Consider the following 19,114-nt stretch of genomic DNA (forward strand, 5'->3'; position numbering starts at 1 on the left):
TGAAGAAGCATATACCCTTCATTTATGAGCAGACTTCAAATAGAAAACAATGCACATACACTACAAATTGGGCATTATATAGATATACTACAGACTATGAAGCCATCAGTATCATCACATGGATAACAAAAATAGGAGGGGCTGTTAGGAATCAAAAGGAAAAATAGGAGAAAAGCCACCTCATTTCAGTCACCCACAAGTAAAATCCGACAATGCCTCCTCAACCAACTCCTCCAACACCAGACCACCAATCTCCTTGCTGAACTCATACATTTCCAGCCACATAAATTCTGCCCATCCCCTTCCTGCTACTTCTCTTTTCACCACTCTTTCTACCGTAAGGTTGATGCCGCCGGGCTCACCTAGCACAGACTCACCAGAGTACCAATTTCTCACAAGTTCACACACTTCCTCAGTCACCGAAGCACCAGCAGGACCGTCCTTCCAGGCCCCACAACATGCTCCGGCCCATGGATATGAAGCCAATACGGCGCTTTGGCCTATGTTTAGCAATGCTGCATTGACACAATCGAATAGGAGCCTCTGGTTTGATCGCCTCTCCCTGCACTTAGCCTCTTCTTCTTTCCTGTCCAAATATTTATCCAGTAGCATTGGATTCAAAGGGCTCTCCAGGGAATGCCATCTTGTGAATATCATGCAAGACTTCTCATTTCGAAAGCCAGCAGATGACAGTAACTTTTGGACAAGCACAAATCGTTCTTGTTCTCCCTCTTCTACCTTGGGGAGAAGTCTGGAAGGTTTCAGGGGATTCATCAATATTCTCCCCAAACTGGAGCCATCACGTGATAAGGAACGAGCAATCGATTCAATTGGTGGAGACCTAGAGAGCGCTTCTGAAAGTAGGTAGAGATACTAGCATTTAGTGTATGGAACTTGAAGATCTTCAGTGGTAGGTATGACCACACTTACGTGGATGTCCAGCGATGTGGCAGTCAGAAGCTTGGGACATATTACTGTTGACATCGTCGACAAATGGTGCTTGTAGAACTGACACAGGGCTGGGGTGGTCCTGGTTCTCACCAGAGTTTCCGCATGTCATTGGTTTTTCAAGAGAATAAGCACCCTGCTAATATGCAAACACCAATTCTACGTAGGAAATAGGAGAAATAAAAGAAAAAAATACCAATATCGAAGAACAAATATGTGGGGTAGTTCAGCATGCAAATTTAAGGTTCAGAATTAACAGTCTCCCCTTCAAATGCTACTCTATAAAATAAGGGGGGGAAAGCAGCATGAGTATGCTGAAAAGAGACAAATGCAAAAATTGAAGAAGAAAAAGGAACAAAATATGGATGAGACAGGAAATTACCACCAGCCAGCATAATACTTTTTTACCATTTTTCTTGTATGATAGATTCACAGACAAAAAGAAGAATTCCTATCAGATTCAAGACAATAAAGAAGAAATTCAGGGGAGAAAAACCAATACCTTAGCACAGAAGCCCTGATTTTGTCCATCGTACACTGTAGTCAGAGATGAAGCCTCACCAGAACTTTTATACGAACTAACCAGTGCACTTTGCTTAGGTCGATTATCATCAACAGAATGTAATAAATCGTTTATTTTACCATCAACCTTTGCACAACCAGGTTGGAGCCTATCACCGCAACCCACTGAAGATGGAATAGATTTCTCTTGACCTTGTTTCTTATTTCTAGAGAACAAACTTGAAACTTTCCCTTTGAAAGATGACTTGCCACTCTTTGACTTAGCAATGTCCCCATGAACAATGGCTTTGCTAATCGAAGCATCAGACACCCCCACACTCAACTCAGCGACTTCATAAGCTGAAGAAGATGGAACGGATCTTGACCTTGACAAATTCCTAGGGGAGAACTCCCCACTACATCCTTCCTTTACCCCACCTGTTGACAAACATGGTGATAGTACCTGAAGGTTTTGTTCTTCATCACATGACCTGCTGCTCGAAACAGTAAGTCCCCCACTATTCTCCTCTTCTTTCTTTACCTCAGGAATGGCAAGCATCTCACCCAAGGTACTTGAGCTTCTCCGTGTTTGTTTTTGTACTTGGCTATTTGCATTAGATGTCACTAATGCCCACCTCTCTGAAAGCCGTTTTCTGGCTTCCCTGACCACTGATGACTCAGGTGAATATGATTTTCGACTTACAGATGAGATTGAGTAAGGACTGCCAATTCTATTGATGTGATCCCAAGAGTGCCGTGAAATTGGGGTGGCAGTCTCAAAATCACTTAAGTTACCACTCTCTTCCTCCATATACTCGCTTTCTGATCTATTGAATGAGCTCTCATCTCCAACGTATCCATTCGATAAGACTGAAGACAACAATGTTTCATCCCTTCGGTTACTAAGGCTTTCTCGCATCTGACGAGTAATTTCCTTGGCTATTTGTCTTGACCCTGCTACTCCTTCAGTTCCCAGAGCTCCACAAGAATCTCTCCTTCCAAGCTGTTCTACTGAAGATGCAGGGGATGTCACTGTGGTCTTTAGGTCATGGAGCTTTCCTGGGCTAGGCTTTAAAACTACTATCCTGGTTGGTTGAGATAAATTGTGGTCTTTTGATTGAGAGAAACTAGGGCACCAATAGTGTTTATTCACATCACCTTTGCTTTCTTCAACAGATGAGTAGAGTTGTTGTTCCACATTCCTGTCATAATTTACCTCACTAGTTTTTGATGGTTTCAGTACAGTTATGTGCTTTGTCTGAGAAGGTGGAGAGATGGCCTGGAGTTCATGCAGATGCTTTGATAACAGGGAATTTGGTTCTTCTAGAAATTTGAGGAATAGATCTCTGTTCGAACTCAGAACCTCTAGTGCATCTTGAAACTCCTTGGACTGAAGGAGCTTTTCATCTGTTGCTAAGCGTTTTGCTTCAATGAAATTCTGACGAACAAGAGTCATTCTCTTTTCATATGAGTTCTCATCATACCTTCCTTTCTGTGGAGGCTGATCCTTAATATGACTAATCTTTGATGGTTTCTTCCAGATTTCGTATACATCTTTGTATTCATGCTTTTCATGAGGAATTTCACACTGAATTGGTTTGTGAAAATACTCGTCTTCCTGCTGCTGATAACCTCGAAATGCTCCTGCTAAACTGTGTGAATAGCCCTCTTGGGAGCTTTTTTGAGAAGATAAAACTGATTGCTGCACTGGCAAGGCATCAAGCCCCATGAGTCTAGCAACAACATTTGGTGGCTTCTGCTTCAACTCCGCTTCTTTCCACATCTCCTGATGTATAAGCATCCTCATTGGTGTTCCACCTGAGTTCTTGTTAGAGGCACTCTTCCTTAATTCATGGGTTATCTGCAGTGAACATAAATCAGAATAGATGATGCGGTCCACTGCCAACAAAATTTTTCGCAATTTCACAAAGCATGGGAAGGTTAATTTGACTGTAAAAGTCTAGAGTGCTAACTTGTTTGTCCTCTACTGGAAATAAGATGGGATCCCTTGGCTTCTTCACCACATCAGACTGATTTTTACTGATTGGATAACCTGAATGTCAGTTTACGACATGTCAATAGCAGCTGGATTATGCTTAAGAATTTATACAGAAGCCAAATGCCAGTTCCACCAATAAACAAACAATAGAAAAATATGGAGAGGTTAGAGCTTTGAAATGGGTATAGAGGGAAAGAGAACTGCTAAAAAAATTTCATAAAAGGTGATGAAGTCAGGCAATTGAATTTGCAATCCCAATCCTTTTCGTACAAAAAATGGGGAAAAAATTCTGCAATCAAAAAGGAAACTTGAGAATACGAAGAAAAAACTACACCTAACCTATAGAGGATCCAACTACCAGCCCCTAGGAGGAACGCAATTATGGAGGTCGAACTAACATAGACAGCAGATGAAAGTCTAGTAGTAGTTTAAAACCTATTAAAGAAATGTAGCACTTTGAAGGAAAAAGGAAAAAAAAGAAGGGGAATAGAAGTTAGATATCTTGGTCAAATGATATGAGACTCTGCCTTGTGGATAACAAAATTTCCCACGAAGAGGAAAGCTCTGAAAGCATAATCATCCAATAACAGCGCGATCGTGTCTGTTGCTTCAAAATGCCTTTCACCCCTCTTAATAAAGAAATTTGGTAAAACAAAGATAATGAATTATGATTTCAATTATTCTATAATGTTTCATCCACGGCACAAAAATTTAAACCAAACCCATAAAAGAGACCCAAACTGTGTTGTTTTTAAGGATAATAAATACCATCTCTATGTGCTTTATCAGCGAGCAGCTTGGTTCCTGCCATGCCGGTACTCAAGTCCAATATGTTGATCATCCTCCCCATACATCCCAGCGAAGGCTTCTGCAAAGTTTGCCCCCTTCTATTGTTCATCTCGGTAAGTTTGAAAGAAGTGAAGATGAACCCATCAAAAAATGATTATTTTTGGTGTCCTGCCTTTGTCACAACATCACCAGCCAGACTTAACAAGAATCAACCACCAACGTTATGAAGCACGATATCCTCAAAGGTGAGAAGAAGAGAGATCTGGCCAAGGCACTGCCCTCATGCTACAAGAAGGAAACCAGAACCAGATGAATATAATATGACCGCCCTTAATCAAAAGAGCTGGCATTTGCCATACTGCAGGATAAGAATGCAGAGATCTTGCATTCATAACCAGAGATATCATCGCCAAAACATAGGAAATTCGATTATTACTTACAGAATTCGATTTTTTTTCTTTTTTTGGGGTACGAACAGTATTCGATTTTTAACTCGAACAAAATTAACTGTAAAATCTTATACTGACGTTTTAACTATTCCTAATTCAAACTATTGTATGGGGAGAAAAGGATTCTGAAATAAAATTTCGGAAGCAGAACAAGAAAAAACAAACAACTTTCAAGCTTTGGTATAAAAAATTGCATAAAAGAAAATGGAACATGGAACCATAGATTTTACGATTCTTTGCAGCAAAATAAGAAATCAGATCCACGAGCAGAGAAAATTTACCAGAAAGGGGAAGGAATGGATAAACCGTGCGGAAACAAAAAGACCATTAAAATAGCGGATTCAAAACGAAGGAGATGCAAGAAGAAAGAAAAAGCTAACAAAACAAATATAGAAAAAACTGTCGGTTGACAAATAAAAACAAAGGATTCAAGCAAGCAAAACGTACACCATTGGGAACTTCACAGAAAAAAGCTGCACTTCTCGGAGAGATGTAAAAACAAAGGGATAAAAAAGATTGCTGCAGCAACGATATGGACGAAATCGATGCTCATGAACCCTAAATTCAAAGAAATCAACTAAAACAGCACATAGCACAGTAAAAAAAAAAAAAAGTGGGGTCGAATCCTAGAAAAGCTTCTACCTTTTCACGATATCAAGCGAAATCAGCCATCCACGCCGAAAACCAAACAGCAAACAACAAAGACCCGCCTAAAATAAGCAAAAATTCTGAACAAAAAAAGCACTTGTTCTACCAAAACGCATCCATCAATCAATCAATCAATCAAACAAACGAAGGGAGAAACTTTTTGCATAAAAGGCGCAATAAGGTTCACCAAAACTCTAGATTTCAGCAGATAAAATAAAACCCAACTCCAAAATCAACTTGAAAAAGAAAAAAAACTGCATTCCGCCGGAGAAAGCGATCGCCCGAGCTCCGGGAATCGAGATCGGGGGCACATTGCGCGGAAAAGCAAACTAACCAGCAACACCTACAACCTGGCGCGAGAAAAGCAAAAGATAGAAAATAAACAGCGAAAACTGGTGTCGGAGATCCATTTCGCACCATTTCTCGTCGTGAAGAAAGCTTCCATCTTGCTTGCTCCGCCGCGGGCTATCAGGATCACGCATCCGCGGCCGTGTCACCGCCGAAATCCGGCCGTCTTCGGCGGGGCATCAGAGCTCTTCTCAGGGGAACTTCCGGCGAAGGAACTGATTCCGGGGCGCGATCGGGGACAATGGTCTCACTCTATTCTCTAACCGCAGGGAGTGAGGGGTAGAGGGGGGACCGGCGGAGTTGTGATGGAGTTCGACCCCACCGTCCGGGCGGACGTGATGGGAATTAATTCATTTTGGTTATGTACTCCTGGTTTCGATCACGAACGGAACGGTGGTGGTAATAAAATAGTTTTTTTTTTGGTATAAATCCTTCTAAATATTAAAATTTGTATGAATATTTTTTTAAAATTAATATATATATATATATACTCACATAAAATATTTATTTATATGTATACTCTTTATTTTTTTTTCTTACATATATGCCCACACTGTCTAACATGGTTTAAAAAAAAAAAAGTAGTAGTTCAAAATTAAAAATAACTTAAATATTCTTAATAGGTAGATATGCAAAAAGATGTAAATAACACTTTACAACAGTATTCATGCAATTTTATATATTTAGAAGCTTTGCATGAAAAAAAATTTATTTTTATTTTTTTCCATTCCTGCAATTTCTATATCAATTTGGAGGCCATTCATAAAATTTCAATATTTAGAAGGATATTTATGTAAAAATCTAAGAATTTTTTGTGTGTATACCATCCTAAATATATAAAATTGTATGAATATTCTCTAAAATTGCTATTTGCATGTATACTCTTATAAACATTTTTTTTTTGGCATATTTACCTATTAGTAGTATTTTTGTCATTTGAATTTTAAAACGCTAACTTTTTAATGGCATTAAATGATACAGGTACATACGCAAAAAAAAAAGATAAACATACAAAACGAGTGTTTAATGAGAGTATAATCAATTTTGGAAGGATCTTTATGCAAATTCTAATATTTAAAAGGGTATATATGTAAAATAATAAAATAATAATAATAAAATAATATGACCATAGGGAACAAATGCGTTTCTAAATGAGGAGAAATATTAAAAAATTTGCTATCACAACACGCTTCTAACCCAGAAAATAATTTTCTGATAATATAATACGATACATTCTTAGTTTATAATTTGACAAAAATGATAATAATAATAATATACCTGGCACCACGTGTTCGCTGGTGAGTGGGGCATAGCAAAGCAGCATAGGAGTCGTGTTATGACAGCTTACTGCCACAAATGATAATAATATTGTTTACATGGTAATTTCCTGAGCAGTGGTAATTTGCTGATAAGTTGTTGCAAAAATTAAACAGCATGGTGATGATTCTCAACATAATTGGATCTCTTGATTTTCTTCATTGAATGACGAGAAGTTGTCCCCAGCTAATGGATAGAAAAATCTATAGAGAAGTTAAAGAAATGGATTGCCCATTACACTTATGAAGCACGCGAAAAATGCAAACTTACAAGCAATACAAAACACATAATATGAGATCGACAATGATAAAGGAGATAGTTTAAGAGCAACTCAATCCAAAGAAAATAGATGCTTTAAATTTGACTTCTGACATTTAAAAATCACTTCTATGGCAAGATCTAATGTATTATAATTTTTTTTAGTCAGCTAGTGTTTTTTCATATGCCAATGATTAACATGCTTCCCCCATGGAAAGAGCTTTCCAGATTGGGTGTCAAGAAAAAGAAGAAGAAGACAAGCATGGCCTAACACAAGAGCCAGAGGCCTAAGATCATATCAGTATATAGCCACTACAATTCGAATAAAATTATATAAGTGGCTTTGTCCACAAGAATTGGAGGGGAAAAAGAAATATAGTCCACAAGAAGAAGAAAAAAAATAAATAATTGAAATAACAAAAGAAACAAGAGGAATAGTCTTAAGAAAATTAGTCATCCACTACCACACATTGTCTCTCTCGCTCTCTCAAAAAAAAGGGAGAGATGAGAAGCGCTTACACAAGTTTTTGAGGCTACTTGTAACCTACAAGGAAGCAAATAACTTGATACCTTGTAAGAAAACAAGTGAATGAGGAGCATCCAGTGAAGACCCTCTCGGGCCTATTAAGAAACCTAAAAATACCAAATATTAGACAATACTCTAGTATTTTTAGCACATGATGGGTAAAATTTCTATAGACTTGCAGGGCTGCCTATTTTAAAGTACTAAAATACTCAAGAATTGACCCACTGCTAAGAGTATTTTTGTACTTCTCTTGAAGCAGCGCATTTCAAAATTCGGAGTTTGTCGATATGGTTCTCTACCCCCATACCTACCTCGTGCCCGATTCCTTTTTATTTCTTTTCATTCACCTCCCCACCCTATGCCTCGTAGAGTTCCCATGTCAATGCCAATAATGACCTTTGACAACAATGGCAACTTCTGCCGGCGACGGTGATGCTCTTGATACACTCCTCACCCCCTAATATTCACCATTGCCATGACCACTCGACCGCTGCCATCATCTCCTCCTTTATGCATCTCCATTACAATGGCTTCCTTATCCCATCTCCTTACCAAGATGGTGGTTATGATGGTGATGATCATCATGGTGGCAGTGGTAATGATTATAGCAGGCCGCCACTGTTATAGCATTCGTTACGGTGGTTGTAGTAATGGTGGTAGCGATGACAACAATATTAGTAGTGATGGTCATAGCTAAGTGGTCTAGATGGTAGTGTAGTTGAAGTAGCAATGGCAACAGTTATTGCATAAATAATGAAAGTAAGTGGTCTAGATGGTGATCAATCCACTAAATTTCATCCATTTAATAATTAGATAGAGAGGGGGAGGGAGTCAACTTGGCTATTCAGTTTTTTATGAAAATATGGTAAGAAAATATGTGACCGATAGTCATATATACTTGCCTAGCAATCAAAGATTTTAGGTTTGAGTTTGGATGCTATATTTTCAATAGTCAAGATATAGATATTATTGACAATGGAAAATATTTTATAACTCTTAAGATTTAATTGTACATAAATTGTTCGGCAGACATTGCATGTGCTATATATCATTTTTCTTTTTTTATATTTTTTATATTTTTTATATTTTTTGGCAGCCTGGCAAGAAGCGCATGCTGTAGGATAAATCCTGGGTATATGCCTCAGGCCCTTACTCGCTATTCCATAGACAAAATCACCACCGTCCATCAACCGTGATTCTGATTACGTTCAACTGATCCATCAGTCACATTTCAATAGGGGCAGTTTTGCTCAAACAATACCTTCCCGACAAGATAGCGCGTTAAACTTGCTCCGCCGGACCACCAGAACCCGAACCCATCTAAAAGGCCGGGACGAAAGATCGAGAAGCGGAGACGGCCTTGGCCCAACGAGGATCAATGGCGGAGGGCTGTTATCTGATGCGAGCGAGCGCGGCTCTCTCCCCAGCCCTCAAGAACGCGCCGTGCCATCACCTCCCGCCGCTCGCCTCTCTCTCCCCTCCTCCCCTCCTCCGCCCCTCCTTGAGCTCCGCCCTCTGCCGCCGCCGCGCCGGCGGAGGAAGAGGCGGAGCCCTTGCCGTCCGATCGATGACCTCCTCTTCTTTTGGTTCGAGGCTGGAGGAGTCCGTCAAGAAGACGATCTCGGAGAACCCCGTCGTCATCTACTCCAAGACCTGGTGCTCGTGAGTTTCGAGTTCTCTTTCCCTCTGGTTTCTTTGATGCCCTCGACTGATCGATTGATTTGCTTACGTTTTGGTTGATGGGGAATGGAGGTATTCGATGGAGGTGAAGTCGTTGTTCAAGAGGATCGGAGTGGAGCCTCTCGTCATAGAGCTGGATCAGCTCGGTAAGTCTTGTTCTTGAATCTTGATTCTTTTCCTGTCAACCATTTGGTTTAATTCGAATTGTAATGGGTAGTTTCTTAGTGCTTTTCTTATTGATTTTGGGTTAATTGGAATCGCAATAGTGGCGGGAATTTTCTTGATCTATATTATCTGTTGTTATGTTTCTTGGCGAAGAAGGAATATGTGATGCGATTTGTTTTCTAAGACCGAAAAATTGGAATCTTGGCTGCTGATTTTTTGATTCTGATACATCGCTATAGGTTTGTGCTGTTGATAGTGGAATTCAGGTGTTGACTTCAAACATCGTACATGATGTAGATGGGGATTCCTAGCAGTACATGAAAGATGGGTGTAGGTTTGAGTTGAACTTAAGGTATACATGACTTACCAGAACGGGCTCCATCATTTTCCCCCCTTCTTCATCTTCTTCTTGAACTTGGAGCTCATTTTTGAACTCATAATATTTCTTGGAGAAGATTTGAAAAAGGTTGTCATAACACCAGTGGCAGCTCTTCACTGGACAAGTGGCAAATATATTTTCATAAAACCAGGCTTAACTGTACAAACTAGATAAAGTGGCAAATAAATTATTCCAAGGAAGGTGAGTAGTGGTTTATGGTTGAAATTTTGTTGATTAATACTATTAAGTGATTTAAAGAGGGGAGTATGTACTCATTCTCTTGCTTAAAGGGAAAAATGTGGAGGGTTATTTAATAGACCAAGGAGGCCCATTTGGGAGACAAGTTAAGGATCAGCGTTAACAAAGTCTATAGAATAGTGATCTCAGCTGATGACATGATTGTATGAAAAAAGGTGATGCCCATTGAGTTATCAGCTCTTCAATACAAGGGATTTATAACCATCAAATTTGATAAATCTTCTGCCTAGATGTTGCAATTATACCAATAGACTGTACATAGTCTCTTAAGAAAAGGGCTCATGCACGAAAGCAAACTAGAACAGATCAGGTATGTCTTACTGTGGAAAGATTTCCGTAATCCATATTTAAGAAGAAAGTAAAAAACACTAGGGCCATGCTCTACGCTGAAGAGATTTGAATTGCATATCATTCTCGTTTTCTGCCATGTTTTTGTTGATATATCATGAATGCAACAATGTGTGTTAGCATGCATTGCTCAAACATAAACACTTTCCATAGATGTACAATGTAGGGAAAGATATTGTAGAAAAGGATTTTTCATTATACTGAAATCTTCCCATTGCTTTATAACAGCAACTAAACATCTTCTGAACATCTGGAGAATAACTCATATCAAAAAATATTCTCTTTACTAAAAGTAAAGCTAAAGTGCTTGTTCTTTTTGATGAGCAATGCCTAAATTAAAAACAAATGTTGTATTAACTTTGCTGATATTAGAAAGTGTTAGCACTAATTATATACAAGCATGTGAAAAAAATAAACATATAATCAGCTGATAAATCCCAGTCACTTGTTTTTACCAAAAAAAAGTTCCAGTCATTTGGATTTATTTGGTCCCCAACCTCATGAATTCTTTAGTTATAACAAGCCATGAGCTTCGCAGGCCATAGTAGTACATAGCATTAACTAGAAAGTTCAGAGGAAATATGGACTCAAATAGCAGCATGCTAGTTTTAGGGCATTGCATGATGCTTGACATTTGTCACATCAAGTGGTTGTCAAAGTGCAAAAGTTGCATCAACATGTAAAGCCTGTGCCAACCCCTTTACTGTCTTGCTATCATCTTATATCATTACCTTTGTGGTGTCTCCTCATCAACAAAGGAGTCGACCTAGAAAATTCAAGTGATTAAAGTGGTTGACCAGAGGCTTGTTGAGGTGTGCTAATCTCCCTTAAGCTACCCAGATAAATCGAAGCGAGTGGTACCAACATAGAGTGTTGATTTTAAAATTTTATGATGTTGCAGTTTGGGCTGATTGGGTGTGATTTTGCTTACATGAATTGGATCCTTGAGTCAAATGGTGTTTGCAATGAAATAATCTAATGTAGTAATAATGATGTTTATAGTAATTGATGATAAAATAGGTAAGAAATTTATCATCAATCTTTAATCAGCATTTTACTAACACAATTTTCCCTGATTTTTAATTTGTTCTTTAATATTAATTAATTTTAATAATTTTATATACTGGTATTGTATTTCAGCAATATATGACCGCATATGTTCTCACATTTTGCAATATGGCCCTAATATTAACACACGAAGAAGCCACTCTGACTCCAGCACCTTGTATATTTCAATATGTGCTGGCAGCTGCTTGACACTGTGTGCTCTGTAGATGTGGAAAGATACTGTGATCTTTAGTAAGTATCCTCAACTTATATAGTAGAGTCATCACTTCAGCCTGTTATCATTATTTAGGGTTATCATCAAGCCTGTCAGTCATGGTCATATAATAAAGATTTGAAAGAACATTTTATTCTTACCCAAGAAAAGAACATTTTATAATTTTACTGTTCCTTTCCCTTCTATGTACAAAAGGTAAGAACCATTGGGAAAGAAATGAACTTACTCTAGGTTTTTGCACTAAATGCTACTTTGCATTGTGTAAGAAAGAAGTCCTTTTGGTTCATCGCATCACCTAAAACTTTTAATTACATTCTTCTGAATCCCCTTTTAGCTTCCTTAGTTTCATGTTGATGCTCTCAGGGTTCTGGTTTTCATCTCCCATAATCAAAAGTTTAGAACATTATTCAAAAGCTGACCTAGGCGATGCCTTGGACTCTGTCTTAGGAAAAATGTTTCCTACTTAAGAAGTGGAAAGCAGTCAAATCAAGGTAGTTTGAAGCCCGTTTATTTTACTTACTGAACAATCTAACCTTGAATTTGGAGAAATATTTTAAGTTACATCTACAATGGTACAACCTCTTTAGTGTTCTATATGCTAATTATTATAATCATTTAAAACTACATACAAGTAATTGGATTACTTCTAATTATTCCCACTTAACATTATGTCAAGGCACAAACATGTCATGATTTATGTATGACCATGAATTTTGTACATAACAACCAAGGGAGCAAGATAACATGAAGAAGCTTGTAAATTATATTATGTAAAGAGCTAATAGATTACAAAATTTAATTCTTTGTTTTTTTTTTCGTTTGCTCAGAAAGCAGGAAAGGATGCCTTCTAGAGTCCATTTTACTACATAAAAATCTGCATCTGTAATTACATAGTAATCTTGTTCACTTGAACCTGTTGAAGATTGAACTTATAGCAATTAAAGCCCCATACAATCAACTCTTTATAAAGCCACAATGGTTATTTGTTTCAGTAGACTGTCATTGTTAATTGTTAAGTGTTCTGATGTCTTGTTTTATTTGTACCTTGTGCATTTGAGGTTTTTTTGTTCTGTTATATAAAGTGATAAACTCTGTCGCGTAAAGTGAATGGCTTAATTGGAAATGTCTGTTTTCCCCCTTTTACATATAGTTGAAGTGAGCTACTATGAATCTTGATGTATATGTAACTAAAGACTGGCTTTCCTTGAAATCATTGACTGCTAAATGTTTATCAAATTCATCTTCATGATCAATTATTGGCATTTTATTTCAGGTCCCCAGGGGCCGCAACTGCAAAAGGTGTTGGAAAGACTGACAGGACAATACACTGTTCCAAATGTTTTTATTGGTAAGCAACAAAGGTTGAGTTTTTCCAATTTATGATTCAATTTGGATATGGAAAATTATGTAACATTCTGCATTGAAATATCTGTATTAGATTAGGTTTTGTGCATCATATTTTTTAAGTCAAGGTCTTTTTTCAATTTGAGAATGTTATACAGCAACTAGTTCTCAACTGAAATTGTGTATGAATGAAAGAAGATATGCTTATGGTGAACAAACATCAGGTACAATAACCCTGTGGACATTGATGTACTTGTTTTTTGGGGGAAATTCTATTGTTTTATGAAACAGAATTACCAAATTTTTTGTTTTATGAAACATAATTATAACCATTACTGGCAACTTATTTGATGACATTTTTCAAAAAAAAATTCGTCTGTTTGTAATTTTTTACATAATTATAGATAAAATATTGGTCCAGAAGTGTTAAAATAGGTTGCTGATGGTCCAGATTTGAAGCCTATTATATATCTGTAGGGATTCTTTAATTTCTAGTGCAGTGCAGTTTGGGGTTGTTTATTAGTCTCTTTAAATCAGTCAAAGCATGTTTTCTTCTAGGATCTATGGGAGTTCTATTCTAATGGGTTCTAACAGATTGTCAACGATTCGCTTGGCTTCATATGACTAGGTTGTGATAGACCAAGGTCTGTTAGTTGTGTTTTGCTGGGAGAACAGTCCTTGAGAAATTACTGAGTGGTTGGTGAATAAACAGCTTTCTGTTTTTGGAAGCTGCTTATGACCCTAACTAACTGGCTGTTCAACAGGAGTTAAGCATTCTGATACTTGTTTGGTTATCCTGTCCTGTTCTTGAGGTAGCTGCCTTCAACAGAAGTTCTATAGCTAATTTTTGTAATGAAATGCCCTGGATTTCCAGAGAAAATGTACTGTTGATTTTTGAGAATAAACTGGAAGTCTGTTAAAAAATATACTATGTTAGAATAGTTCAGTCATCTTATTTAAGGCCCTAATATGGAATTTGGTGTAATTTCTCAATAGGATGGACCGCTTCATCCTATCCAACATGAGATTATTCTTTTACTTATTAAATCATCAGATAGTTACTTCTACCTTCCAAACATGGTTGAGGAGTAAATCTTGAGAGTGTTCTAGGCCCCAGCTTGCTCCACAATGATAGCATTGTGCTGTATCTGATTTGAAGCTGATGTTTGTGATGAGAGGCCTTGGATATCCAGAAAAAATGTATTGTTGATTTATGAAGAAAACCTGGAACTCTGTAAAAATACTATGTTAGAATAGTTACCTTATTTCTATTTAAGGTGCTTAATATGGAACTTAGTGTAAATTTTTCCCGATAGACGAACTGCTTCTATCCTTCCAAACATGGTTCAAGCGTGTAAAGGTTGATGGTTTTCATAGGTCCCAGCATGCTCCACTATGATAGCATTACTGCCATTACGGGAGAAAGCTAAAAAATTGCTGGAACAGGCAGGGGCGTGCATGTGGCATTGGAGTAGCGTGGGTAATTTTGTTGAAGGAAACTCCAATGTCACCTATATATGAGATACCACAGTTGGTTTAAAATGTAACTCATCTTGTCAACTTTTTGTGATTGTATACCTCTCCAATCCTTTTGACTTATCCTTTCCTCTCTTTCTTCTCCTTAACACCATCAAATGCTGGTATCCATTAATGCTAATAGGCTGTGTGGATGCCTCATTTGCTTGCTAATCACCTTGACAGGTGAAAACTTTTTTCCCATGATTCTTCTATATTACTAGATTTTGTCATTTTGCTCAATTTAGGCTGTCATTTGTGTTGCTATTAATTGGTGCCTTTTGCTATCCATCCTCATTCTACTGCAAAGAAACAACAAACTTCTATTGGTCATTTGAATTGCATTGTTGTAGTTTTTGCATTTTAGTAATTGTCCTCTCTTTTTTTGCAGGGGGGAAGCATATCGGTGGCTGCACAGGTACCCAACTTTTCTCTATCTTTCTGTTCATATATTTCATACAAGTTTTCTCTACCTGCCATCTGGTCTTCCCAAAATTGTGGCAGGTCCCTCTCATGTAGGGAGTTAACTTGGCCTGAAATTTGGCACATATTCTGAAGAGGATCAAGACCTCTTCGAGATCTACATGTAACTAATTCTCAGAACTTGATGAATTATAAAGTTGATCCCTGACACCACTTGCTATTAAGCATCGAAAAAAGGTCTCCAGTAGTCATTTTTGCCATAATGGTCTGGAGAAAATTTTAGCAATACTTGAAAAAATTGTAACTCAATGTCAACATGGTTCAAAAGATTGGCAAGTTGAGTAATCCAGAGCGCAAAGTTCATGCAGTTCAATTGCCATTTAAATTAAGGTGTAATGGTATCCTGGAAAGGTCAATTTAATATGTCTGGTTATCATTCTTATACAATGCAGATATTGTGGAAACTCTTTATACACAAGATAGCATTGTTGTTTCTGATTTTAATGCACACTCTTATTTGATGTAGATACTGTAAAACTTCACCACAAAGGAGAGCTGACTACTTTACTATCAGACTTGAATATTAGCACCAAGAGCTTGCAGCAGCCTTGACATTGTTCTCCAACGAATGCTATTTTCCAAGGATATCTTGAACTTGATGGTTAGAAGTGGTACCTTTTTATCCTCTCTCCTCCATACATAACCTGCTATTCTTGCTCTATAGTGGAAGTTATTTTAGAGTCGGAATTTCGTTTGCTTGAAAATTGATGTATTCTTGGTGATATTGTTTGTATACTTGAATAAAGACTTGTGTAGTGAACCCACTTTAATCTCACCTTATAGTGCCTAAACAACTGAAGACTCCTCATTGATCCCATAGACGTGCCACTAATTTAAGGAACCCTGTACGTGTAATGCTTTCTAGGGGACATTCTTTTTGGAAATATAAATTTTGCCTCTGTTAGATGTGCCACCTAAACTTATCCTCTTTTCATGCTGAAATCTGCATGAAAGAAAATGAAATTTTTAAGGAGCCTGCAGCTAAAAAATCAGTATTACCTGAGCATTAAATGTCTTCGCTCTCTTCTATCCAAAATGTTGTTTTTAACTGTCAATTAGTGTTAATGTATGGTTGAAAACAGGTTGGATATTATCTCATGATAGCTGTTTTTGTATCCGATTTGGATCGGATTCAGATAACTTGTATCTGATCGAATCTGGATATAGATCTGGCTACATAAGTGCAAGTTTTGCCGGGTTTGGATCCAGATCTTGAGGATTTTTTTGGATCCTGATCCAGATCTCAAGGATTTTTATAGATCCCAATTCGGATCTTAAGAAGTTTTTAAGATTTGATCCGGATATTCATATAATACCCAGGTCTTAGAAAAAAAGCAAATAGAGGCGGAGGGGGTGGTGGCGACGACAAAGAAGATGGACCGGAGGAGGACAATGCCCACTAATGAGGGTGGTGAGAGGAAGGGGCTGGAGCGAGGGACCAGGGTGAAGACAAAGAGCAAATAGAGGTGAGTGAGGTTGCAGTGGTCGGTGAGGTGGAGGAGATGAGCAACAAAGAAGCTATTACGGTGAAGGTTGAGGCGTAGGAGGTACCGTAGGCTCCAGGAGGCGGTGGAGGTCGACAAGAGCATCGAGGGCAGTGGCATCAAGGGACTTGAAAGCGGGCGTGGGAGAAGGAAAGGGGAGGAGTGGTCACGTAGGGCACATCCAGGGAGATCCCAAAGAGAGGAGGTGGGGGGGGCGGGGGGGAGCTGAAGGCGGTGCATGACGGCTTAGAGGTAGAGAGGGTGGGTGGTGGCGACGAAGGAGACGGACTGGAGGAGGGTAATGCCACTAATGAGGGTGGGTGAGAGGAAGAGGTTGGGGCAAGGGACCAGAGTGAAGATGAAGAGCAAGTAGAGGTGGGTGAGGATGCAGCTGTCGGTGAGAAGATGGAGGAGATGAGCAACAAGAAAGCTATAATGGTGAAGGTCGAGGTGTAGGAGGCTACTGTAGGCTCCATGGAGGTGGCAGATGCCGACGAGAGCATCGAGGGTGGTGGCATCAAGGGGCTTGAAAACAAGCGTGGGAGAAGGGGGGAGGAGGGGGGGTCACACAGGGCACGTCGAGGGAGATCCAATGGGAGGCCAGTTTGGGATGGGGCACTGATGAGGAGGGAGACGATGACAAGGGATGGGTGCTTAAAGTTTGATTGGCTGCTAGCATCCAACTCTGTACGTTGCTTATGATGTAGTAGGAATGATCACTGGGTGGTATGTGAAGAAGAGTTGATTTAGTCATGGATTAGAACATGAGAGGGCATCTGATTGATGAAATAAGCTGCGAAGAGTGAGTTCTATGAACTAGCATTTTAGCATGAGCGCTCCAAGAACTTTGTTAAGTGGGTCGGGTGGTGGTGTTATGATAGCCTATGCTTCAACTTTCAAACACTTTGTTCTTAAAACACAATGTATGCATACATATATTTTGTCAAGGACTAGTTTCAATAATAAGCATCTTTGTGGAGTCATTGTTATTCGATTGCTAGCTGGTTACCCCCTCCATGTACCAAGGGGGGCAATTTTCCTTCTAAACTATGTATTAATGGTAAATGCTAATACAAGCTACGTACCTAGTTGATGCTCTAAGTCTAGTTGACATGCAAGAGAGAGAGAGAGAGAGAGAGAGAGAGAGAGAGAGAGAGAGAATATATTTTAGGAGGTTCAATTAAGCAAGTAGGTATGATTACCACCACAACACTGTTGACTTTGGAAAAGATAGAAAGAACTTGCATGAATAAATCTGGTAAACTACAGATAACAAAGCATGCATGCTCTCCTCTCCAAGTTGGATGGGGATGTCGCCAACTGCGTAGTTGGTGCAGGCGTTGACACCACCCATTGGGTATCCTCTTCTTGTGGTAGTTCCGCAACACCAGCCTCAGGTGTTGTCATTAAGGAGGAAACGCTGCAGCACCAATAACAAGCCGACAGACATGTTACAGCTTGCTAGAAACAAAACATGTTAACAGCATGCTGCACACAAGACAACGAACGCAGCTGAAAAAACTGATGTTATAACCATGTGCTGGAATACCACCCGCCAACTTTGACGTCAAAAGAACAAGGCGACCAGCGACATATATTATGCCAGTGCTGTCCACAACCATAATAATCACTGAATCTGGATACAGGCAGGCTAAAGCTACGGCACCAGTGTTGCACCATTGGCTCATGCCAACTGCAACGGATATCTCAATTTGACAATCATAGGCTTCTGAATGCCTTAAATAATTTGTCAGGTTGGTGGAAGAAATAATTATTAAAGATGCCTGAACCGGACGGAAAAGCAGAACCACTGAAACAGCATCAATGTTACAGAGATTACCATGTCCTTTAACTATTCATTGCACTAGCTTCTTTGTTGATAGGAAATTTTGTTATTGGCATGACAGGCAACCAGACAAGAAATAAGGTTTAGGCATATAACAAGTTCTGATTACTTTCAATGGGTCAATGATAAGTGACTTGACCATATCTAAATACTCGCCTGGACATTATTAAGCATATTAGTGCCCTAGTAAGAAAACTAGACAATTGACTTTCGAATTTTGGAAATGTGATGGCAGGTATATCTTTGGCTGCATCATATCCAAGGTCAGGATTATCCTGCTCCAGAAGCTTTCCCAACACCTGCAGCCCCCCTCTACTCCGAGCTTGGGAGCTATTGTATGCACGGGCATCTGCAATTTGAGGAGTGCATGCTCATGGATTACAAAAAAGTGAAAAAAAAAGTGCCTAGCAATATTCAAATAAGTAGGCAAAATCATGATAGAACCGACGAGGCATTCTGACTTATTTGAACCTCAATCCTTGAAAAAGATCTATGATACATCCAGAAATGATATATGGCTTGACTCTTATTAGATATTAAAGAAAAA

General features: G+C 38.8%; 2 protein-coding genes across 11 annotated transcripts; one reads left to right on the forward strand and one right to left on the reverse strand.

Annotated features, from left to right (window-relative positions):
* On the reverse strand, window positions 1–6,063 carry LOC103706972 (uncharacterized). 9 transcript variants are annotated; one of them, XM_008791269.5, is made up of 6 exons: window positions 5,752–6,059; window positions 4,217–4,522; window positions 3,423–3,502; window positions 1,451–3,310; window positions 931–1,030; window positions 1–854 (listed from the first exon to the last, which is right to left on the reverse strand). In XM_008791269.5, exons 2-6 carry the CDS (start codon window positions 4,344–4,346, stop codon window positions 190–192), a joined length of 2,835 nt encoding a protein of 944 aa, XP_008789491.4. In that variant the 5' UTR covers window positions 4,347–4,522; window positions 5,752–6,059; the 3' UTR covers window positions 1–189. The 9 variants fall into 9 exon arrangements, with proteins under 9 accessions (XP_008789491.4, XP_008789490.4, XP_008789489.4 ...); XM_008791268.5 differs by having other exon boundaries at window positions 931–1,084; XM_008791267.5 differs by having other exon boundaries at window positions 931–1,087.
* A 3,054-nt stretch (window positions 6,064–9,117) lies between these two features.
* LOC103706969 (monothiol glutaredoxin-S10) lies at window positions 9,118–19,114 on the forward strand. 2 transcript variants are annotated; one of them, XR_015969517.1, is made up of 6 exons: window positions 9,118–9,445; window positions 9,536–9,609; window positions 13,169–13,243; window positions 15,146–15,172; window positions 15,704–15,848; window positions 18,803–19,114. XR_015969517.1 is itself a non-coding variant. In XM_008791263.4 (6 exons), exons 1-5 carry the CDS (start codon window positions 9,162–9,164, stop codon window positions 15,787–15,789), a joined length of 546 nt encoding a protein of 181 aa, XP_008789485.3. In that variant the 5' UTR covers window positions 9,118–9,161; the 3' UTR covers window positions 15,790–15,838; window positions 18,803–19,114. The 2 variants fall into 2 exon arrangements, 1 of the variants encoding a protein (XP_008789485.3); XM_008791263.4 differs by having other exon boundaries at window positions 15,704–15,838.

This window comes from Phoenix dactylifera, chromosome 10 (genome assembly GCF_051530095.1).
Source record: "Phoenix dactylifera cultivar Ajwa chromosome 10, Ajwa_hap1_PhDact_Kaust_v1.1, whole genome shotgun sequence".
In the NCBI taxonomy this organism is placed as follows: Eukaryota; Viridiplantae; Streptophyta; class Magnoliopsida; order Arecales; family Arecaceae; genus Phoenix; species Phoenix dactylifera.

Bases quoted from the DNA above. Each gene is read 5' to 3' on its own strand.
- LOC103706969 (XM_008791263.4), top strand. From the start codon at position 9,162: ATGGCGGAGGGCTGTTATCTGATGCGAGCGAGCGCGGCTCTCTCCCCA. The intron at 9,446-9,535 runs GTGAGTTTCGAG...TGGGGAATGGAG, and splicing joins TACTCCAAGACCTGGTGCTC to GTATTCGATGGAGGTGAAGT. The intron at 15,173-15,703 runs GTACCCAACTTT...TATTTGATGTAG, and splicing joins GCATATCGGTGGCTGCACAG to ATACTGTAAAACTTCACCAC.
- LOC103706972 (XM_008791267.5), bottom strand. From the start codon at position 4,346: ATGAACAATAGAAGGGGGCAAACTTTGCAGAAGCCTTCGCTGGGATGT. The intron at 3,503-4,216 runs GTATTTATTATC...ACTGACATTCAG, and splicing joins TGATAAAGCACATAGAGATG to GTTATCCAATCAGTAAAAAT. The intron at 1,088-1,450 runs GTATTGGTTTTT...TTTGCATATTAG, and splicing joins ATCAGGGCTTCTGTGCTAAG to CAGGGTGCTTATTCTCTTGA.